This window comes from Stylophora pistillata, unplaced genomic scaffold (genome assembly GCF_964205215.1).
Source record: "Stylophora pistillata unplaced genomic scaffold, jaStyPist1.2 SCAFFOLD_138, whole genome shotgun sequence".
Taxonomy (NCBI): domain Eukaryota; kingdom Metazoa; phylum Cnidaria; class Anthozoa; order Scleractinia; family Pocilloporidae; genus Stylophora; species Stylophora pistillata.
Window position 1 is genome coordinate 233,240 of NW_028290846.1, and position 24,002 is coordinate 257,241.

Here is a 24,002-nt window from a genome sequence, read left to right on the forward strand (position 1 = left end):
CAGATGTGCTAAAGAAGGCGGTGAGCCTTGTACTCACGCCTGCCACTTCCACGAAACACATCACCACGCGGCCAAAAGCTATTCCCGGGTGTAGTAGATAGTCCCAGGGGAGTTGGGCAGTAGACGCGCACATCCTGCCAAGTCGCGGCGGCCGTAGTGGCACGCCTGCGAGTGAGAGGCTGTGCACTATGAGGCACATGTGCAAAAGAAGGCGGTGAGCCTTGTACTCACGCATGCCACTTCCACCAAACGCATGACAACGCCACCAAAATGAAATCCCAGGTGCACTAGACCCAGGGAAACCTCGGCAATAGACGCGCAACTCCGGGAAAGCACGGGCGACGGAGTGGCATGCGTGAGAGTGAGAGGCTGTGCAAGGTGTACGGGCTGAGCCTTGTACTCACGCCTGCCACTTCCACGAAACACATCACCACGCGGCCAAAACTTATTACTGGGTGAAGTAGATAGTCCCAGGGGAGTTGGGTAGTAGGCGCGCACCTCCTGCCAGATCACGGCGGCCGTAGTGGCACGCCTGCGAGTGAGAGGCTGTGCACTATGAGGCACATGTGCTAAAGAAGGCGGTGAGCCTTCTCAAGTAGTTTAAGGCCTGGGTCAGGAGATTAAATTGCCTTAATAAAATAAACAGACATATCTCCATAAATATACAGCCGATTTCGCTGAAACTTTCAGGGAGGATAGATATCCATACGAACTTTTACCTTATGGCAACAATGCCGACGACGACGGTCACGTGTCGGGTCACGTGATCAAAACGCTACTCAATCGGTTTTTATCGGAATTGGTAAGATTTACACACACTCGTTACTGATCAATGAATGAGAAAAATACTCAATAAGAAATGCTAGCCATCTACGTTTGGAATGAATTTCCTTCGTTCCTTAAAAAAGAGATTAGAGATTTTTAGGAGCTGAGAAGGAACTTTTCTCAACTTAATGGTCTTTAGATTGTTATCAACTCTATTCGGAGCTTCATTCCAAACGAGAAGATAAAGTTTATCAACACCTTCTTCCATTTCGCTAAAAATAACTGCTTGAAATGAAAAATTCGGCACCGGCGATAGCATTCTGACTACCCCTTTTTAAACTACGAAAGAAGTAGCCATTTTGTTTCTTTTCGAACATAATACATGAACAAGACTTGACTACCACATTATACCGCTGACCAAGAAGGCACAAATAAAATATGGTGGTTATAGTCGTCAAGTCGATCACCGGACAAATATCTGATGGGAAAGTAAAACTGCTGGCTTAGCAAGCCAAAAAACAAACGAATTATTTTTTACTGCTCTAGTATTGTATGTTTTCATCTCCTGTAATTGTAAGATACTGAAATGCTTCAATAATATTACTTCAACTTGTTTGTTGCTTTTTTCGCAATTTCCACGTCCGTGACCGAAAGAAAATAAAAGATGCTAAAATAAATTAAGAGATGTTCTGTGGGACTCACTGCATGGGTTGTTGTTTCCCATGAAGTCATATATACAACAGCTTTAGTTTTTCTCTTCACATGACAGCAAAATCAACCCACAACATGGACCAAAATTGAGCCACAGGAGGTGGGAGGTGGAAGGGAGAAATAACTGCTAATATTAGTGCTCCATGTGTTTAAAAATTATAATCCTGCTCTTAGGTCTTATGAAAATCTGTTGATAAGAAATGAACAGGGATTTCAACTGGCCTGGCAGAAAGAAAAGGGTGAAAAACAAGGTTATTCAAACTTCAAATTCTCCCCTCCCACCCCATCTTGATGGAGAGATAATTTGCATGTGCACTTTGCACTAATTTCCTGCCAGCTCAGTTGGAGGCATCTGTCCAATTTCATGTGGTACAAAATAAAAAAAAAGGCAAAAAAAAATATTGAGTGAAAAATGAAATAGAAACAAAATGTAAATTGACATGGAGATTGACTAGGGATTGATTCGCTCATGTTTATTTATAAATTACTAAGTCCCTTGCCCAAAAACATTTTTCAACAAAGGACAATGAATCAGAAAAGGCGTATAAAAGCCAGCAATTTGAAGAGAGATATCAGCTCTAAATGGAAAATTTCAAAGAATTTCTCCATTTACATGTGAGCAAAAGTAAGTGTTTCTTTCAATAAATCTTTTGAAGGTCACTAAATACTTACAGGCAGAAAAATAAAGCACAATTACAAAAAAGTATAGTTACATCAATAGGTCTTTTTCTCAAGAAATATAAGGCCATTGATAACCGAATTTCACAGTGGTCACCACCAGAAAAAAAGCAACAGTATCTAAATGCATATTCTATGGAAAGCTGGCAGAAAACTGCCCAGGGTAAAAAATCTCTGCACCAAATAGAATGCAAATGCTGTCTCTTAACAACACCAGCAGAGAGTAGCCTCTTCAAAAAAAGCACAGGTTGTGCGGCAAGCAGAAGGGAGGCATTCACAGAAGTAAAAAGTCAAGCCAAAGAGCTTTAAGGAAAAAAAATCTTCAAAACAACACCAAAAGAAGTGAAAAACGTAGGGTCAGTGATATATAAGGAATTCGACTCTGAATGTAAGGAGCAACTGGTAAAGTCCTTTACAGAAGTCATGTCCATGGTTTCCGAGGCTGGGTTGACAAAGTTTCACCTGTTGAGGCAAAAAAAAAATCCGTAAAGAAGAGAGAAAATTAAAAAAAAAAAGTATAGAAAATTCCTGAAAAAAAAATTATGTCAACCTTCACCTGGCTCAATGAACATATTTTGCAACCAGGAAAAGGCAAAGAATGGTAGAATGTTTTGAAACCATTGATGAAGCAAAAAGGAGGGTAAAAAATGCCCCAAAGCGGAACACCTGAAGTCATACAGCCTGAAAAATTACACAACAACCTAAACCGCAACCCCAAATCCAGATATTGTGCCAACAGGTATGAAAACCACCTGGCAAAAATACAAGTTCTTGTCCTGAAGGCCACTAGGCAACTACAGTCTGATACAAAAGTATGGGATGCAACCTTCTTAATGCAGAATAACTGGCTTCCCAATGCTAATGACCATGAGTTATCAGATGAGGTAACAAATACTCTTCACAAGAAAAAAGTTGCTCTGAAATTGCTACAACCCTGGAAGATGATTACAGTACATTTGTAAAGTATTTTGATCAAGCATTCTTACCTAATTTTATTCCCTTAAATGATTTAGTCAGGTCATTTAAAAAAGGTAATAAGTCACTTGAAAGTGATTGTTGTCCATCATTTTTACCACCAAAAGCTTCAGATTGAGAGCAAATTTGTTACTGGTAATTAACACTTATTTACTAATTGCTCACCTTCATCATAAGCGAGTCAAAGATTATGTTTGACCTCAGAATAGCTGTGCTGTTGAGCTATCTTGTCCCTATGAATTTAAAAAAAATACACTGTGAACATGAAATTAGAAAAGAAGTCTCAGGCAACAGTTTACATTACTTGGCTTAAAATTCTACCATAACTTAGATGGCTTTAATTTCACAAGTTGGACAACATATCCTGATGAATGTGGAAGTTGTATAAGAATTTAAGTAAAAATCATAGTTAAGAAAAGGTAATGGTCAGATTCCTATTTGCCATGTTCATGTAGGATTGAGAATGTCTGTGTTATTCGTCACAGGCTGGCAAATCAGTCATTGTTAACTAAGGTTAAAGACGACATCCCAATTTAGTTTGTCACCTCTCTTGGGATCGATTCAATCTAAAACATAGATATGTATACTTTAAATTTCGCTACACATGTATAAGAGCACAACTGTTGACACATAGCTTTTTGCTCTCTCTCATGCCTTGTAGATTGAGTAATGAACTCTCTTTGTTGAAGCTCATATAAATACATTTACCCACAAAAGTGTTGTACTATAAATCACCGTTAAATTTCTAGCTCGAGATTGAGCCGAGGCATTTAAATTTGGTAAACAACAAAATTTACCCTTCGGGTAAGTTTTCACTCCGCGGTTTATTAATTTCCACCTCATCCTACACTGACGAGAATGGAAAATTTCCGAAACATACCAAAACATTTGTAATCTATAATTTAGTAAACGAAAAAATGCGCTTTCCTTGAATAAAACGCTCGTTATTTGGATTTACGCCTCAGAGCATTATGGAAGCTACGGCAAATTAGAGCTAATTTGCCGAATGAAACACAAAAATACCACTCACCTCAGCTGTAGACCTCACATCTGCACGAAAACAACGTCTTCTAAAAAAATTTCGGTAGATACATCCATGTTCGCCTTCCAAAAGCGTAAAGGCTCTCTGATCTAATCTTCGAACGCGCTATGCGGTAACGGCCGCCATTTTTTTAAGTCTTGAAACTCTGCTGGGGGTCTCAAACCAAGATAAAACCCAGGCCTTAAACTACTTGAGTTGTACTCACGCCTGCCACTTCCACGAAACACATCACCACGCGGCCAAAAGCTATTCCTGGGTGCAGTAGATAGTCCCAGGGGAGTTGGGCAGTAGACGCGCACATCCTGCCAAGTCGCGGCAGCCGTAGTGGCACGCCTGCGAGTGAGAGGCCTTGCACTATGAGGCACATGTGCTAAAGAAGGCGGTGAGCCTTGTACTCACGCATGCCACTTCCACCAAACGCATGACAACGCCACCAAAATGAAATCCCAGGTGCACTAGACCCAGGGAAACCTCGGCAATAGACGCGCAACTCCGGGAAAGCACGGGCGACGGAGTGGCATGCGTGAGAGTGAGAGGCTGTGCAAGGTGTACGGGCTGAGCCTTGTACTCACGCCTGCCACTTCCACGAAACACATCACCACGCGGCCAAAACTTATTCCCGGGTGAAGTAGATAGTCCCAGGGGAGTTGGGGAGTAGGCGCGCACCTCCTGCCAGATCACGGCGGCCGTAGTGGCATGCCTGCGAGTGAGAGGCTGTGCACTATGAGGCACATGTGCTAAAGAAGGCGGTGAGCCTTGTACTCACGCCTGCCACTTCCACCAAACGCATGACAACGCCACCAAAATGAAATCCCAGGTGCACTAGACGCAGGGAAACCTCGGCAATAGACGCGCAACTCCGGGAAAGCACGGGCGACGAAGTGGCATGCGTGAGAGTGAGAGGCTGTGCAAGGTGTAAGGGCTGAGCCTTGTACTCACGCCTGCCACTTCCACGAAACACATCACTACGCGGCAAGAACGGGTTCCCGGGTGCAGTAGATAGTCCCAGGGGAGTTGGAGAGTAGTCCGGCACCTCCTGCCAAATCACGGCAGCCGTAGTGGCACGCCTGCAATTGAGAGGCTGTGCACTGTGGGGCACATGTGCTAAAGAAGGCGGTCAGTCTTGTACTCACGCCTGCCACTTCCACGAAACACATCACCACGCGGCCAAAACGGATTCCCGGGTGCAGTAGATAGTCCCAGGGGAGTTGGAGAGTAGTCGGGCACCTCCTGCCAAATCACGGCGGCCGTAGTGGCACGCCTGCGAGTGAGAGGCTGAGCACTATGAGGCACATGTGCTAAATAAGGCGGTGAGACTTGTCCTCACGCCTGCCACTTCCACCAAACGCATGACAACGCTACCAAAATGAAATCCCAGGTGCACTAGACCCAGGGAAACCTCGGCAATAGACGCACAACTCCGGGAAAGCACGTGCGACGGAGTGGCATGCGTGAGAGTGAGAGGCTGTGCAAGGTGTACCGGCTGAGCCTTGTACTCATGCCTGCCCACTTCCACGATACACATCACCACGCGGCCAAAACGGATTCCCGGGTGCAGTAGATAGTCCCAGGGGAGTTGGAGAGTAGTCGGGCACCTCCTGCCAAATCACGGCAGCCGTAGTGGCACGCCTGCGAGTGAGAGGCTGTGCACTATGAGGCACATGTGCTAAAGAAGGCGGTGAGCCTTGTACTCACGCCTGCCACTTCCACGAAACACATCACCACGCGGCCAAAAGCTATTCCCGGGTGCAGTAGATAGTCCCAGGGGAGTTGGGCAGTAGACGCGCACATCCTGCCAAGTCGCGGCAGCCGTAGTGGCACGCCTGCGAGTGAGAGGCTGTGCACTATGAGGCACATGTGCTAAAGAAGGCGGTGAGCCTTGTACTCACGCATGCCACTTCCACCAAACGCATGACAACGCCACCAAAATGAAATCCCAGGTGCACTAGACCCAGGGAAACCTCGGCAATAGACGCGCAACTCCGGGAAAGCAAGGGCGACGGAGTGGCATGCGTGAGAGTGAGAGGCTGTGCAAGGTGTACCGGCTGAGCCTTGTACTCACGCCTGCCCACTTCCACGATACACATCACCACGCGGCCAAAACTTATTCCCGGGTGCAGTAGATAGTCCCAGGGGAGTTGGAGAGTAGTCGGGCACCTCCTGCCAAATCACGGCAGCCGTAGTGGCACGCCTGCGAGTGAGAGGCTGTGCACTATGAGGCACATGTGCTAAAGAAGGCGGTGAACCTTGTACTCACGCCTGCCACTTCCACGAAACACATCACCACGCGGCCAAAACCTATTCCCGGGTGCAGTAGATAGTCCCAGGGGAGTTGGGCAGTAGACGCGCACATCCTCCCAAGTCGCGGCAGCCGTAGTGGCACGCCTGCGAGTGAGAGGCCTTGCACTATGAGGCACATGTGCTAAAGAAGGCGGTGAGCCTTGTACTCACGCATGCCACTTCCACCAAACGCATGACAACGCCACCAAAATGAAATCCCAGGTGCACTAGACCCAGGGAAACCTCGGCAATAGACGCGCAACTCCGGGAAAGCACGGGCGACGGAGTAGCATGCGTGAGAGTGAGAGGCTGTGCAAGGTGTACGGGCTGAGCCTTGTACTCACGCCTGCCACTTCCACGAAACACATCACCACGCGGCCAAAACTTATTCCCGGGTGAAGTAGATAGTCCCAGGGGAGTTGGGGAGTAGGCACCCACCTCCTGCCAGATCACGGCGGCCGTAGTGGCACGCCTGCGAGTGAGAGGCTGTGCACTATGAGGCACATGTGCTAAAGAAGGCGGTGAGCCTTGTACTCACGCCTGCCACTTCCACCAAACGCATGACAACGCCACCAAAATGAAATCCCAGGTGCACTAGACGCAGGGAAACCTCGGCAATAGACGCACAACTCCGGGAAAGCACGGGCGACGAAGTGGCATGCGTGAGAGTGAGAGGCTGTGCAAGGTGTAAGGGCTGAGCCTTGTACTCACGCCTGCCACTTCCACGAAACACATCACTACGCGGCAAGAACGGGTTCCCGGGTGCAGTAGATAGTCCCAGGGGAGTTGGAGAGTAGTCGGGCACCTCCTACCAAATCACGGCAGCCGTAGTGGCACGCCTGCAATTGAGAGGCTGTGCACTGTGAGGCACATGTGCTAAAGAAGGCGGTCAGTCTTGTACTCACGCCTGCCACTTCCACGAAACACATCACCACGCGGCCAAAACGGATTCCCGGGTGCAGTAGATAGTCCCAGGGGAGTTGGAGAGTAGTCGGGCACCTCCTGCCAAATCACGGCGGCCGTAGTGGCACGCCTGCGAGTGAGAGGCTGTGCACTATGAGGCACATGTGCTAAAGAAGGCGGTGAGCCTTGTCCTCACGCCTGCCACTTCCACCAAACGCATGACAACGCCACCAAAATGAAATCCCAGGTGCACTAGACCCAGGGAAACCTCGGCAATAGACGCACAACTCCGGGAAAGCACGGGCGACGGAGTGGCATGCGTGAGAGTGAGAGGCTGTGCAAGGTGTACCGGCTGAGCCTTGTACTCATGCCTGCCCACTTCCACGATACACATCACCACGCGGCCAAAACGGATTCCCGGGTGCAGTAGATAGTCCCAGGGGAGTTGGAGAGTAGTCGGGCACCTCCTGCCAAATCACGGCAGCCGTAGTGGCACGCCTGCGAGTGAGAGGCTGTGCACTATGAGGCACATGTGCTAAAGAAGGCGGTGAGCCTTGTACTCACGCCTGCCACTTCCACGAAACACATCACCACGCGGCCAAAAGCTATTCCCAGGTGAAGTAGATAGTCCCAGGGGAGTTGGGCAGTAGACGCGCACATCCTGCCAAGTCGCGGTGGCCGTAGTGGCACGCCTGCGAGTGAGAGGCTGTGCACTATGAGGCACATGTGCTAAAGAAGGCGGTGAGCCTTGTACTCACGCATGCCACTTCCACCAAACGCATGACAACTCCACCAAAATGAAATCCCAGGTGCACTAGACGCAGGGAAACCTCGGCAACAGACGCACAACTCCGGGAAAGCACGGGCGACGGAGTGGCATGCGTCAGAGTGAGAGGCTGTGCAAGGTGTACCGGCTGAGCCTTGTACTCATGCCTGCCCACTTCCACGATACACATCACCACGCGGCCAAAACGGATTCCCGGGTGCAGTAGATAGTCCCAGGGGAGTTGGAGAGTAGTCGGGCACCTCCTGCCAAATCACGGCAGCCGTAGTGGCACGCCTGCGAGTGAGAGGCTGTGCACTATGAGGCACATGTGCTAAAGAAGGCGGTGAGCCTTGTACTCACGCCTGCCACTTCCACGAAACACATCACCACGCGGCCAAAAGCTATTCCCGGGTGCAGTAGATAGTCCCAGGGGAGTTGGGCAGTAGACGCGCACATCCTGCCAAGTCGCGGCAGCCGTAGTGGCACGCCTGCGAGTGAGAGGCTGTGCACTATGAGGCACATGTGCTAAAGAAGGCGGTGAGCCTTGTACTCACGCATGCCACTTCCACCAAACGCATGACAACGCCACCAAAATGAAATCCCAGGTGCACTAGACCCAGGGAAACCTCGGCAATAGACGCGCAACTCCGGGAAAGCACGGGCGACGGAGTGGCATGCGTGACAGTGAGAGGCTGTGCAAGGTGTACGGGCTGAGCCTTGTACTCACGCCTGCCACTTCCACGAAACACATCACCACGCGGCCAAAACTTATTCCCGGGTGAAGTAGATAGTCCCAGGGGAGTTGGGGAGTAGGCGCGCACCTCCTGCCAGATGACGGCGGCCGTAGTGGCACGCCTGCGAGTGAGAGGCTGTGCACTATGAGGCACATGTGCTAAAGAAGGCGGTGAGCCTTGTACTCACGCCTGCCACTTCCACCAAACGCATGACAACGCCACCAAAATGAAATCCCAGGTGCACTAGACGCAGGGAAACCTCGGCAATAGACGCGCAACTCCGGGAAAGGACGGGCGACGAAGTGGCAAGCGTGAGAGTGAGAGGCTGTGCAAGGTGTAAGGGCTGAGCCTTGTACTCACGCCTGCCACTTCCACGAAACACATCACTACGCGGCAAGAACGGGTTCCCGGGTGCAGTAGATAGTCCCAGGGGAGTTGGAGAGTAGTCGGGCACCTCCTGCCAAATCACGGCAGCCGTAGTTGCACGCCTGCAATTGAGAGGCTGTGCACTGTGAGGCACATGTGCTAAAGAAGGCGGTCAGTCTTGTACTCACGCCTGCCACTTCCGCGAAACACATCACCACGCGGCCAAAACGGATTCCCGGGTGCAGTAGATAGTCCCAGGGGAGTTGGAGAGTAGTCGGGCACCTCCTGCCAAATCACGGCGGCCGTAGTGGCACGCCTGCGAGTGAGAGGCTGTGCACTATGAGGCACATGTGCTAAAGAAGGCGGTGAGCCTTGTCCTCACGCCTGCCACTTCCACCAAACGCATGACAACGCCACCAAAATGAAATCCCAGGTGCACTAGACCCAGGGAAACCTCGGCAATAGACGCACAACTCCGGGAAAGCACGGGCGACGGAGTGGCATGCGTGAGAGTGAGAGGCTGTGCAAGGTGTACCGGCTGAGCCTTGTACTCATGCCTGCCCACTTCCACGATACACATCACCACGCGGCCAAAACGGATTCCCGGGTGCAGTAGATAGTCCCAGGGGAGTTGGAGAGTAGTCGGGCACCTCCTGCCAAATCACGGCAGCCGTAGTGGCACGCCTGCGAATGAGAGGCTGTGCACTATGAGGCACATGTGCTAAAGAAGGCGGTGAGCCTTGTACTCACGCCTGCCACTTCCACGAAACACATCACCACGCGGCCAAAAGCTATTCCCGGGTGCAGTAGATAGTCCCAGGGGAGTTGGGCAGTAGACGCGCACATCCTGCTTAGTCGCGGCGGCCGTAGTGGCACGCCTGCGAGTGAGAGGCTGTGCACTATAAGGCACATGTGCTAAAGAAGGCGGTGAGCCTTGTACTCACGCATGCCACTTCCACCAAACGCATGACAACGCCACCAAAATGAAATCCCAGGTGCACTAGACCCAGGGAAACCTCGGCAATAGACGCGCAACTCCGGGAAAGCACGGGCGACGGAGTGGCATGCGTGAGAGTGAGAGGCTGTGCAAGGTGTACGGGCTGAGGCTTGTACTCACGCCTGCCACTTCCACGAAACACATCACCACGCGGCCAAAACTTATTCCCGGGTGAAGTAGATAGTCCCAGGGGAGTTGGGGAGTAGGCGCGCACCTCCTGCCAGATCACGGCGGCCGTAGTGGCACGCCTGCGAGTGAGAGGCTGTGCACTATGAGGCACATGTGCTAAAGAAGGCGGTGAGCCTTGTACTCACGCCTGCCACTTCCACGAAACACATCACCACGCGGCCAAAAGCTATTCCTGGGTGCAGTAGATAGTCCCAGGGGAGTTGGGCAGTAGACGCGCACATCCTGCCAAGTCGCGGCAGCCGTAGTGGCACGCCTGCGAGTGAGAGGCTGTGCACTATGAGGCACATGTGCTAAAGAAGGCGGTGAGCCTTGTACTCACGCATGCCACTTCCACCAAACGCATGACAACGCCACCAAAATTAAATCCCAGGTGCACTAGACCCAGGGAAACCTCGGCAATAGACGCGCAACTCCGGGAAAGCACGGGCGACGGAGTGGCATGCGTGAGAGTAAGAGGCTGTGCAAGGTGTACGGGTTGAGCCTTGTACTCACGCCTGCCACTTCCACGAAACACATCACCACGCGGCCAAAACTTATTCCCAGGTGAAGTAGATAGTCCCAGGGGAGTTGGGGAGTAGGCGCGCACCTCCTGCCAGATCACGGCGGCCGTAGTGGCACGCCTACGAGTGAGAGGCTGTGCACTATAAGGCACATGTGCTAAAGAAGGCGGTGAGCCTTGTACTCACGCCTGCCACTTCCACCAAACGCATGACAACGCCACCAAAATGAAATCCCAGGTGCACTAGACGCAGGGAAACCTCGGCAATAGACGCGCAACTCCGGGAAAGCACGGGCGACGAAGTGGCATGCGTGAGAGTGAGAGGCTGTGCAAGGTGTAAGGGCTGAGCCTTGTACTCACGCCTGCCACTTCCACGAAACACATCACTACGCGGCAAGAACAAGTTCCCGGGTGCAGTAGATAGTCCCAGGGGAGTTGGAGAGTAGTCGGGCACCTCCTGCCAAATCACGGCAGCCGTAGTGGCACGCCTGCAATTGAGAGGCTGTGCACTGTGAGGCACATGTGCTAAAGAAGGCGGTCAGTCTTGTACTCACGCCTGCCACTTCCACGAAACACATCACCACGCGGCCAAAACGGATTCCCGGGTGCAGTAGATAGTCCCAGGGGAGTTGGAGAGTAGTCGGGCACCTCCTGCCAAATCACGGCGGCCGTAGTGGCACGCCTGCGAGTGAGAGGCTGTGCACTATGAGGCACATGTGCTAAAGAAGGCGGTGAGCCTTGTCCTCACTCCTGCCACTTCCACCAAACGCATGACAACGCCACCAAAATGAAATCCCAGGTGCACTAGACCCAGGGAAACCTCGGCAATAGACGCACAACTCCGGGAAAGCACGGGCGACGGAGTGGCATGCGTGAGAGTGAGAGGCTGTGCAAGGTGTACCGGCTGAGCCTTGTACTCATGCCTGCCCACTTCCACGATACACATCACCACGCGGCCAAAACGGATTCCCGGGTGCAGTAGATAGTCCCAGGGGAGTTGGAGAGTAGTCGGGCACCTCCTACCAATTCACGGCAGCCGTAGTGGCACGCCTGCGAGTGAGAGGCTGTGCACTATGAGGCACATGTGCTAAAGAAGGCGGTGAGCCTTGTACTCACGCCTGCCACTTCCACGAAACACATCACCACGCGGCCAAAAGCTATTCCCGGGTGCAGTAGATAGTCCCAGGGGAGTTGGGCAGTAGACGCGCACATCCTGCCAAGTCGCGGTGGCCGTAGTGGCACGCCTGCGAGTGAGAGGCTGTGCACTATGAGGCACATGTGCTAAAGAAGACGGTGAGCCTTGTACTCACGCATGCCACTTCCACCAAACGCATGACAACGCCACCAAAATGAAATCCCAGGTGCACTAGACCCAGGGAAACCTCGGCAATAGACGCGCAACTCCGGGAAAGCACGGGCGACGGAGTGGCATGCGTGAGAGCTAGAGGCTGTGCAAGGTGTACGGGCTGAGCCTTGTACTCACGCCTTCCACTTCCACGAAACACATCACCACGCGGCCAAAACTTATTCCCGGGTGAAGTAGATAGTCCCAGGGGAGTTGGGGAGTAGGCGCGCACCTCCTGCCAGATCACGGCGGCCGTAGTGGCACGCCTGCGAGTGAGAGGCTGTGCACTATGAGGCACATGTGCTAAAGAAGGCGGTGAGCCTTGTACTCACGCCTGCCACTTCCACCAAACGCATGACAACGCCACCAAAATGAAATCCCAGGTGCACTAGACGCAGGGAAACCTCGGCAATAGACGCGCAACTCCGGGAAAGCACGGGCGACGAAGTGGCATGCGTGAGAGTGAGAGGCTGTGCAAGGTGTAAGGGCTGAGCCTTGTACTCACGCCTGCCACTTCCACGAAACACATCACTACGCGGCAAGAAAGGGTTCCCGGGTGCAGTAGATAGTCCCAGGGGAGTTGGAGAGTAGTCGGGCACCTCCTGCCAAATCACGGCAGCCGTAGTGGCACGCCTGCAATTGAGAGGCTGTGCACTGTGAGGCACATGTGCTAAAGAAGGCGGTCAGTCTTGTACTCACGCCTGCCACTTCCACGAAACACATCACCACGCGGCCAAAAGCTATTCCCGGGTGCAGTAGATAGTCCCAGGGGAGTTGGAGAGTAGTCGGGCACCTCCTGCCAAATCACGGCGGCCGTAGTGGCACGCCTGGGAGTGAGAGGCTGTGCACTATGAGGCACATGTGCTAAAGAAGGCGGTGAGCCTTGTCCTCACGCCTGCCACTTCCACCAAACGCATGACAACGCCACCAAAATGAAATCCCAGGTGCACTAGACCCAGGGAATCCTCGGCAATAGACGCACAACTCCGGGAAAGCACGGGCGACGGAGTGGCATGCGTGAGAGTGAGAGGCTGTGCAAGGTGTACCGGCTGAGCCTTGTACTCATGCCTGCCCACTTCCACGATACACATCACCACGCGGCCAAAACTTATTCCCGGGTGCAGTAGATAGTCCCAGGGGAGTTGGAGAGTAGTCGGGCACCTCCTGCCAAATCACGGCAGCCGTAGTGGCACGCCTGCGAGTGAGAGGCTGTGCACTATGAGGCACATGTGCTAAAGAAGGCGGTGAGCCTTGTACTCACGCCTGCCACTTCCACGAAACACATCACCACGCGGCCAAAAGCTATTCCCGGGTGCAGTAGATAGTCCCAGGAGAGTTGGGCAGTAGACGCGCACATCCTGCCAAGTCGCGGTGGCCGTAGTGGCACGCCTGCGAGTGAGAGGCTGTGCACTATGAGGCACATGTGCTAAAGAAGGCGGTGAGCCTTGTACTCACGCATGCCACTTCCACCAAACGCATGACAACGCCACCAAAATGAAATCCCAGGTGCACTAGACCCAGGGAAACCTCGGCAATAGACGCGCAACTCCGGGAAAGCACGGGCGACGGAGTGGCATGCGTGAGAGTGAGAGGCTGTGCAAGGTGTACGGGCTGAGCCTTGTACTCACGCCTGCCACTTCCACGAAACACATCACCACGCGGCCAAAACTTATTCCCGGGTGAAGTAGATAGTCCCAGGGGAGTTGGGGAGTAGGCGCGCACCTCCTGCCAGATCACGGCGGCCGTAGTGGCACGCCTGCGAGTGAGAGGCTGTGCACTATGAGGCACATGTGCTAAAGAAGGCGGTGAGCCTTGTACTCACGCCTGCCACTTCCACGAAACACATCACCACGCGGCCAAAAGCTATTCCTGGGTGCAGTAGATAGTCCCAGGGGAGTTGGGCAGTAGACGCGCACATCCTGCCAAGTCGCGGCAGCCGTAGTGGCACGCCTGCGAGTGAGAGGCTGTGCACTATGAGGCACATGTGCTAAAGAAGGCGGTGAGCCTTGTACTCACGCATGCCACTTCCACCAAACGCATGACAACGCCACCAAAATGAAATCCCAGGTGCACTAGACCCAGGGAAACCTCGGCAATAGACGCGCAACTCCGGGAAAGCACGGGCGACGGAGTGGCATGCGTGAGAGTGAGAGGCTGTGCAAGGTGTACGGGCTGAGCCTTGTACTCACGCCTGCCACTTCCACGAAACACATCACCACGCGGCCAAAACTTATTCCCGGGTGAGGTAGATAGTCCCAGGGGAGTTGGGGAGTAGGCGCGCACCTCCTGCCAGATCACGGCGGCCGTAGTGGCACGCCTGCGAGTGAGAGGCTGTGCACTATGAGGCACATGTGCTAAAGAAGGCGGTGAGCCTTGTACTCACGCCTGCCACTTCAACCAAACGCATGACAACGCCACCAAAATGAAATCCCAGGTGCACTAGACGCAGGGAATCCTCGGCAATAGACGCGCAACTCCGGGAAAGCACGGGCGACGAAGTGGCATGCGTGAGAGTGAGAGGCTGTGCAAGGTGTAAGGGCTGAGCCTTGTACTCACGCCTGCCACTTCCACGAAACACATCACTACGCGGCAAGAACGGGTTCCCGGGTGCAGTAGATAGTCCCAGGGGAGTTGGAGAGTAGTCGGGCACCTCCTGCCAAATCACGGCAGCCGTAGTGGCACGCCTGGAATTGAGAGGCTGTGCACTGTGAGGCACATGTGCTAAAGAAGGCGGTCAGTCTTGTACTCACGCCTGCCACTTCCACGAAACACATCACCACGCGGCCAAAACGGATTCCCGGGTGCAGTAGATAGTCCCAGGGGAGTTGGAGAGTAGTCGGGCACCTCCTGCCAAATCACGGCGGCCGTAGTGGCACGCCTGCGAGTGAGAGGCTGTGCACTATGAGGCACATGTGCTAAAGAAGGCGGTGAGCCTTGTCCTCACGCCTGCCACTTCCACCAAACGCATGACAACGCCACCAAAATGAAATCCCAGGTGCACTAGACCCAGGGAAACCTCGGCAATAGACGCACAACTCCGGGAAAGCACGGGCGACGGAGTGGCATGCGTGAGAGTGAGAGGCTGTGCAAGGTGTACCGGCTGAGCCTTGTACTCATGCCTGCCCACTTTCACGATACACATCACCACGCGGCCAAAACGGATTCCCGGGTGCAGTAGATAGTCCCAGGGGAGTTGGAGAGTAGTCGGGCACCTCCTGCCAAATCACAACAGCCGTAGTGGCACGCCTGCGAGTGAGAGGCTGTGCACTATGAGGCACATGTGCTAAAGAAGGCGGTGAGCCTTGTACTCACGCCTGCCACTTCCACGAAACACATCACCACGCGGCCAAAAGGTATTCCCGGGTGCAGTAGATAGTCCCAGGGGAGTTGGGCAGTAGACGCGCACATCCTGCCAAGTCGCGGCGGCCGTAGTGGCACGCCTGCGAGTGAGAGGCTGTGCACTATGAGGCACATGTGCTAAAGAAGGCGGTGAGCCTTGTACTCACGCATGCCACTTCCACCAAACGCATGACAACGCCACCAAAATGAAATCCCAGGTGCACTAGACGCAGGGAAACCTCGGCAATAGACGCACAACTCCGGGAAAGCACGGGCGACGGAGTGGCATGCGTGAGAGTGAGAGGCTGTGCAAGGTGTACCGGCTGAGCCTTGTACTCATGCCTGCCCACTTCCACGATACACATCACCACGCGGCCAAAACGGATTCCCGGGTGCAGTAGATAGTCCCAGGGGAGTTGGAGAGTAGTCGGGCACCTCCTGCCAAATCACGGCAGCCGTAGTGGCACGCCTGCGAGTGAGAGGCTGTGCACTATGAGGCACATGTGCTAAAGAAGGCGGTGAGCCTTGTACTCACGCCTGCCACTTCCACGAAACACATCACCACGCGGCCAAAAGCTATTCCCGGGTGCAGTAGATAGTCCCAGGGGAGTTGGGCAGTAGACGCGCACATCCTGCCAAGTCGCGGCAGCCGTAGTGGCACGCCTGCGAGTGAGAGGCTGTGCACTATGAGGCACATGTGCTAAAGAAGGCGGTGAGCCTTGTACTCACGCATGCCACTTCCACCAAACGCATGACAACGCCACCAAAATGAAATCCCAGGTGCACTAGACCCAGGGAAACCTCGGCAATAGACGCGCAACTCCGGGAAAGCACGGGCGACGGAGTGGCATGCGTGAGAGTGAGAGGCTGTGCAAGGTGTACGGGCTGAGCCTTGTACTCACGCCTGCCACTTCCACGAAACACATCACCACGCGGCCAAAACTTATTCCCGGGTGAAGTAGATAGTCCCAGGGGAGTTGGGGAGTAGGCGCGCACCTCCTGCCAGATCACGGCGGCCGTAGTGGCACGCCTGCGAGTGAGAGGCTGTGCACTATGAGGCACATGTGCTAAAGAAGGCGGTGAGCCTTGTACTCACGCCTGCCACTTCCACCAAACGCATGACAACGCCACCAAAATGAAATCCCAGGTGCACTAGACGCAGGGAAACCTCGGCAATAGACGCGCAACTCCGGGAAAGCACGGGCGACGAAGTGGCATGCGTGAGAGTGAGAGGCTGTGCAAGGTGTAAGGGCTGAGCCTTGTACTCACGCCTGCCACTTCCACGAAACACATCACTACGCGGCAAGAACGGGTTCCCGGGTGCAGTAGATAGTCCCAGGGGAGTTGGAGAGTAGTCGGGCACCTGGGTTTAGGGTTAGGGTTAGGGTTAGGGTTAGGGTTAGGGTGGCATGCTATTTTCCAGTTGAAGGTGATGAGTTGAAGGGTTCTCATGAATATTGTCCAGTTTCGGGGGATAAGTTGAATCTACTTACCAAAAGCAAAAAGTTCCCACTTTCCTCCTTTGTAAGGCGTGGACGAAACTCCTTGATGTAATTTGCAAGAACTTTGTACAGCTCGTGGCCAGGCTAAAAAAAGAAGGACAGATCCTTTTTCAGTTGACTTCCCCTTTTTTAGAAAGCGATGGGAAAATTCTTCGCACAGTAATGAGTATGGTGTCTTTGTTTATGTGAAATCGGCAAAATCTACAATGATCCTTCATAATCGTAAGAAAATAAATAAATAACTAGCTACCCAATTCCCTTGCCGGCTGCAACTTGGCAAATGTTAACAACACATGCTGTCCATTTCTTTTTTCCCTTGAGCTGGCATAAAAACTATATGTTTGGAAAGCACATTGTTTGCAAAGACTTTGCAACTGGTACAAATGTTCTTTTCATCAGCGCCACAAGAGCGTTTCGGGCTTTCTTAAAAACTGAGTCCTTATCTCACCTGCAGAGTTAGCTCATCCCGTCCACAGGAGCTTTTGGTTTTGTAATCATTAAAGTGGAGCACAATCGAATCTTCCCTCATCACCAGCAGATTTTGTTCCTTCCGCTGTCGTGCCTCCAAGCTGTCTGGCTCTGTGACAATTCGAAGAGTTCGCATCTCAAGACCCCGGGATGGTGGAATGAAAACATACAGGCTTAAAAGGACCAAGTTGCAGCTTTCCCTGGCTTTCATGTTGACCTCCCAGCTCAATTGAAAGCGTTCGCGTTGGAGTGAGACGGCAGCCACAACCTCGTCCCTAAAAGATTGAACGACGAGGCTGACTTAGAATCGACAAAGAAAGTCCACATAATTGATAGAAAAGTCAAAAATGTTTTTCGTCCTTGTACCTATAGACACCATTCCTCTACCCCTAAGGTTCAGAGAACATCTCGAGTCAACTTTATCTCGGCTAACTAGGGTAAATAAGTCCCTCTTCATTATGGGTGATTTTCATATAAACTTATTCAATTGTGAAAGTCATCCTGAGTCCAATGATTTCTTGCTAATGCTAAACTCCTTTTCTCTTGTACCTTGCATCTCACAATCAACACGTATTACTTAAAGATCAGCAACCTTCATTGATAATATATTTGCAAATAGTCATGCTATGAATGCCATCAGTGGTAATCTAGTCTCTAATCATCTTCCTCAATTCCTGATCGTACACAATCTCAGACTGAATTATTTCAATCACAATTTCATATTTTCCTTCGACTTAAAACTAGGAAGACTGGTAGAATCTCATTCAGTGACAGGACAACATCTGTCATTACTGATGGACTAAAGAATGAAGACTGTAGTGAGATATCTGATTTCACCAATGAACTTTAAGTCAAGTATACAGATAAATGCAAGGTTCTGAAAGCTGAATGCAATCTTGACACATTTTGAACATGAATCAACTAATATAAGGACTCAAGCAAAGACTAAACAATTGGATTGAGATAAGTACACATGAAGCATATTATTCTTGAACTCAAACTGTAAGACATGCAATAATAGGTCAAATGTGACATACCAAATCCTCAGTAGAATAGGTCACTACCTTGAGGTTACATGTACTGGAGTTACTTTTTCTGTGACCAAGAGGTTCTGAGCTAGTAAGTGCTGGTCTGGACACTCTGAACTACTGAGTTAAACTAACTAACTGTACTTCTTTTATAAGGAATCGAGCAATAGCAGGAAATTCTCTAGAATTTTGGAAGTTAGGTGTGATCATTCTAAAGGAAATTTATGATGCAAATCCTGTGTGTATGATAATTTGGTTATCATAGGAAATAGTTTCTGAAGATGTAATTCTAAAATTCTAACAAAAAATATTGCAATGTCATGCACAATTGTTAGCCTGCTCACATGTAGACTATATAAAGTTTTAAACTATTATAAAAATGACTTTTCCAAACTCGGTGAAGAGAAATTTATCAATGACTTAATTTTCACGTCTAGATCTGGAATAACATCTCAAGTGATCGTTATAGATGCCAACACTAGATTCAATATTTTGCTATGATCAGATATCTCAACTTGTAAATTATCATGCACCGTGTCGAAAGCTCTCCAAACGCAAAATCAAGTCGTCTACCAAGCCCGGTATCACTAAATGCATTCTTGCCAAAATACAATACAGAGATAAGCTCTATTCCCAGATCCATAGGTGTCCACATTCAAATCCTAATCTGATGTATCTTCGTAAGAACTTCAGGAATAGTGTTGTCAAAGAAAAAAATTATAGCTAGCAAATCCGATGATTTTAAAAATGACTTTTTGTGTAATAAGATGAATATGAGAAAAACATGGTCTGGAATTAGATATCAATCATCAACATTGGTAAAGTAAAAGCTGATTACATTTCCCAGTATTCTTGAAAGTGGTAAAACTGTTGACAATCCCTGTGCTAATGCTAACATCTTTAATACTTTCTCTGTGGGAATGTAGCTAGAAAACACTGACAAAGACATTCCATGTGGGAACTGCTCTCCAACTGCTTTTCTGAAGGGCAATTTTCCTGATTCCCCTGTTACTTCAGTTCAAGTTGATTGATACATATCTCAAATGGACAATAACAAATCCATTGGTCCCTACAGTATACCAGTATCATTGCTAAAATTATTAATTTGCCAGTTTACAGGTACTGGCTCAAAAGAACAAAAGAGAACTCACCAGGGTAGCCAGCGATTTAGGGCTTCGAACTCTTCTCGCGACGAAGGCCGTTCTCTGTCGCCTTGCTTTTGAAATATCGTTGCCTGTGCTCTCAACTGACGAATCATTTGTACATCCTTGAAACCAGGACCGTGTTCCTTATGCAGAAACTTCACCGCATAAAGCAGTGAGCTCACGTGGTTTGAAATTGTCGCCGAACTGCATTGCCTCTCGTCCTAGCAACAACATTTGAGTAAATCCAGGTCACGTACAACCAAAAAACAAGTGAGAGAAATTGGCAGAGCTAAACTGACCGGCGAAGTAGTTCCGGCAGCCATTTTGATTCAAGAGACAAGCATTATGGTCAGCGGTCTAAGGGCGTCATGTCATATTTGTCAAGGTGTCCTTTTTGTCTCAAGCAAGCACGTGTCTCGCCGCGCGAAACGTGACGGCTGCGGGGAGACCAGTAGGGCATTGGCCGAGTTAAAAATATTGCTGACGTTGAACAAGCTGCAAACTTGCAAGACAAGAACGTCTTTTGAAAGCTGGTCAAACAAAAGCAATGAAGCCTGAAAAACTCGAATGATTTATGGGGCACAACGGTTGTATCTTGCTGCACAATTTAAGCCTGAAAATATGGCACAATCTCTGATTTTTCCTTTTCTTTTACCTTTGTTGCCGTCCTATCAGATGGCTTGAGACAGTTTTGCAGTTTTTGTCGGCAAAGTTATTTCCTAAAGGCGACAAGAAACAATTGCCAAAATTCAAATCTGCACTCACCCTGAGAAAGTTGAAATATTGTTCCATGAGACTTAGGCGGAGAAAAACATCTGGTGCTAGGTCCATTCCGAGATATCTCTTCAAAAATCCAAGGTAGCCTTGAGATGAAACAGAAAAACAGAAAATCAGGTCAGGTGTGACGCACGTGTGTGTTGCTTACTTGCTTGCGAGCAAGATATTTGAATGCGAATAAGCTAGCAAGGTAATTGACTGCGAATAATAAGTGTTCATGTAGTGACTTACACATCATGCGCTCACGCGCTTTGAGGAAAGTGGACTGCGCGACGGCTGCACTTTGTCGTTCAAGGTTCACCGCTCTAGTGAAGTAATTGCAAACAGCATCCAGAAAGACGTCCACATCGGGTGGGATATCTCGCGGACTTAGGGCGTAGGTGAGTTTTTTCCGGGTAGGTGTAGGAGTCAAATGGTGCGGGCTGTCCAATTGGCCAAGGCAATCTGGTTGTGGTGATTTTTGCTGCGTTGCCTGTGCCTCGTGGCTTACAGGCGATAAATTCGAAGTCGAAGTCGAAGTCGGAGGATGTTGCGTGGTTTGATCGTGAAAGTCTAGGATCTGTGATTCGTCGTCGTCGGAAGCATAGCACAGGTCTACGAGAGAGGCCATCTTTTTTTCCCGCTGGTTTTTCTCTCTTAGGATGGGAGAAGAGATTGTTTTAACCCTTGAGTTGTCTTTTGCGGTGTTCAGTCGGCAGCGTTTGGAAGGAATAGAGGCCGATTAGGTGAGATCATGGACTTTTTAAAGTGGGGCTGTGTCGTCCCCTGGGGTTTGACGATTGGACAAAAAGTTGAATTTTTGAGAGCTTAATGCAGGCGCCGCGAGAGAGCTGGGGCTTCCAAAAACTGTTCCCTCAATAGTATAGACAGTGCAGCGCGCGCCTGTCACAGTCTCGTGTTTGTGAAATGCGCTGTTTAATTATGAGAGAATGATAAACTTTGAGGATGAGCTAAAAAGTTGAATTTTTGAGAGCTTAATGCAGGCGCCGCGAGAGAGCTGAGGCTTCGAAAAACTGTTCCCTCAATAGTATAGAAAGTGCAGCGCGCGCCTGTCACACTCTCGTGTTTGTGAAATGCGCTGTTTAATTATGAGAGAATGATAAACTTTGAGGATGAGCTAAAAAGTTGAATTTTTGAGAGCTTAATGCAGCCGCCGCGAGAGAGCTGGGCCTTAGAAAAACTGTTCCCTCAATAGTATAGAAAGTGCAGCGCGCGCCTGTCACACTCTCGTGTTTGTGAAATGCGCTGTTTAATTATGAGAGAATGATAAACTTTGAGGATGAGCTAAAAAGTTGAATTTTTGAGGGCTTGATGCGGCCGCCGCGAGAGGGCTGGGCCTTAGAAAAACTGTTCCCTCGATAGACTAGAATGAATAATGTATGGCGTGCGGCTGGGAGAATCTGGAGTTTGTGAAAGGCGGTGTTTAACTATGAGAGAATCATAAAGTTTGATCAGAGTTAATAGAGGGAACGGGAAGTGGTTATGAAAGCCGGAGAAGTTCAAACGGTAAGAAGAATGGGAGCCCTCTGAGGTTGAAGGTACAAGTCACATTCAAAACAAGATGGCGCTTGCTATGGGGAGACGATTTGGAAGTTATTTTAGACATTTTAGAAGGCGATGAAAGAGTCAATCAGCAGTTTGTAGCAGCAGTTAAGCAGCATGTAAGTTGCGATTGTGTTAATTGAGGTGTCTAATTTCTTTCTACCGACCCAAAACGTTCGCTCGGAGATATATTCGGGGCATGGCAAGTTACTGAGTCGAGTCAGCCTTTTAAAAATGTTACAGCCCCAGAAATTGGACTTAGATATACATGTCCTAGCTGCAATGACTGATCAGGGTTTTTCTGTAGAAGCTACACTGAATGTCTGGTTTAATATGAGAAGTACTTGCTGGAAACAGCTCACATGGAATTTTTTAGCTGGTTGTAGCAATATGTTGCACGAATCGTAATTTTTCTTTGTTTGTTGTAGGTCCAGCAACATGAAATGATCTGCAAAGCATGCAAAATCTGATTTCAAGTAATAGAACCGTGGTGGGCTATGGTCAATTACAGAGCCAGCTCCAAGAGTGGTTTCACTAGGAATTGAAACTGTTACAATAACTCTCAAAGCTACTAGTGATAGTGATGGATTGATCATAACTGATCAAGGATGTATTGCATGGCACGATTACTTTGTGTGTGTACGGATATGCTCACAATTCTCCTTCCCAAAGGATGTGAGTGAGAAAAACAAGATCGAAATGAAGCACACGACAGAGGGGAAGTGTCTTTGCAAGGAAATTAGTCAGAGTTGCTAATGAAATGAACAAGGGAAGCAAAGTGAAAGTTCTCCATTTCTATTTCACTTACTTTTGTGAACAACAAATAGCAAAGTTGTTTACAACATTATTAAAAGAAGCTAGTTTCTAATGTTTAGTTCCAAACAATGTGACAATGCCAAATGAAAACTTTCCCATGTGAATGTGGAACTTGGTGTCAATACGATCATAGCTTGTTTGAATGGAATTTGGAGGATTATGGAAAACTACTTATGAATTATTTCATTCTAAAAGCGTGTGTTAACCATTGTGTTAATCACTGTTTGATTGTGAAAAAGTGGTCTGTCATTTCATACTGGCATTTGTGGATGGCGTGCCAATGTTCTTCTCAATTTCACATTAAAAAAAAAAAAAAAAACACACTTCCTATGCTTTCTGTCCTCTTACATTTGTTGTAGGACTGCAGAAGCAAGGCTACAACCCAATTGGCATTGTGTAGTTCCAGAAAATGTCCATACTCCGCTTAAAGAGAGGGTTGAAAATTCTTGGGAATGGGGGGAATCTCAAAGGCCAAAAGCCTCAAGGAAATGTATGAACCTTCATTGCAATTTCCAGAGTGTTGGGAGGGGGTCTTAAGAAAAGTCCCTTCTGTGGGGGGGAGGTATGGATAATATTTATAGAAGTACATAGGGCAAAAAAATTCCAACCTCCCAAACGAGGTCTCTAGTTTTAGTCACACAAACTTGACTTTTTCGTGGACCCTGACAAACCTAGAATTGCCATGAAATTTCTAACGAGCAATCTGACATTCTCTTTCGCTTAAATACGGTAGCATAGCCAGGATATTTAGAAATTCCTGTAAAGAGTCGTGCTACTACACAGCATTTTTACAGTTTGACTTTTTTTGGGCATGGCCACTTGGCATCGGTAAGCTGTTCCCAAGATTTCTTCCCATCTTTCCTTCCTTTGGTATTGCCACTCTGACATGAAATGGATCTCTCCATTCTAATGGTGTTACTATTGTAACCAAACTGATGAAGAACTGAAACCTGTAACAAAATGTTGATGATTGATATGGATGATTTAATAACATATGACTTGGAATCATTTGAGTAAGGAGATATTTAGATTTAATGTTTGAGTTTGGATTTTCTGATTTCAGTATGACTCTTTTTCATAGATTTGAATGCAATTGCGCTCTGCAATTTTCCAAAAATAATATGTCCAAATCTAT

General features: G+C 49.5%; 1 protein-coding gene and 2 long non-coding RNA genes across 4 annotated transcripts; 1 reads left to right on the top strand and 2 right to left on the bottom strand.

Annotated features, from left to right (window-relative positions):
• Window positions 1–2,180: 2,180 nt before the first annotated feature.
• On the bottom strand, window positions 2,181–4,337 carry LOC148715800 (uncharacterized). The gene is made up of 3 exons (XR_015995845.1): window positions 4,160–4,337; window positions 3,295–3,362; window positions 2,181–2,616 (listed from the first exon to the last, which is right to left on the bottom strand). It is a non-coding gene; the product is annotated as an uncharacterized LOC148715800 (long non-coding RNA).
• Window positions 4,338–16,983: 12,646 nt separating this feature from the next.
• Window positions 16,984–20,623, bottom strand: LOC148715801 (uncharacterized). 2 transcript variants are annotated; one of them, XM_088746489.1, is made up of 4 exons: window positions 20,498–20,623; window positions 19,739–19,953; window positions 17,540–17,834; window positions 16,984–17,175 (listed from the first exon to the last, which is right to left on the bottom strand). In XM_088746489.1, exons 1-4 carry the CDS (start codon window positions 20,561–20,563, stop codon window positions 17,038–17,040), a joined length of 714 nt encoding a protein of 237 aa, XP_088602615.1. In that variant the 5' UTR covers window positions 20,564–20,623; the 3' UTR covers window positions 16,984–17,037. The 2 variants fall into 2 exon arrangements, with proteins under 2 accessions (XP_088602615.1, XP_088602616.1); XM_088746490.1 differs by lacking the exon at window positions 20,498–20,623 and adding an exon at window positions 20,032–20,070 and having other exon boundaries at window positions 16,985–17,175.
• Window positions 20,624–21,713: 1,090 nt separating this feature from the next.
• On the top strand, window positions 21,714–23,880 carry LOC148715802 (uncharacterized). The gene is made up of 2 exons (XR_015995844.1): window positions 21,714–22,170; window positions 22,480–23,880. It is a non-coding gene; the product is annotated as an uncharacterized LOC148715802 (long non-coding RNA).
• Window positions 23,881–24,002: the final 122 nt, after the last annotated feature.

Bases quoted from the DNA above. Each gene is read 5' to 3' on its own strand.
- LOC148715801 (XM_088746489.1), bottom strand. From the start codon at position 20,563: ATGGACCTAGCACCAGATGTTTTTCTCCGCCTAAGTCTCATGGAACAA. The intron at 17,835-19,738 runs GTGAGTTCTCTT...TCAATCTTTTAG, and splicing joins CTAAATCGCTGGCTACCCTG to GGACGAGGTTGTGGCTGCCG. The intron at 17,176-17,539 runs GTGAGATAAGGA...TTCTTTTTTTAG, and splicing joins GGGATGAGCTAACTCTGCAG to CCTGGCCACGAGCTGTACAA.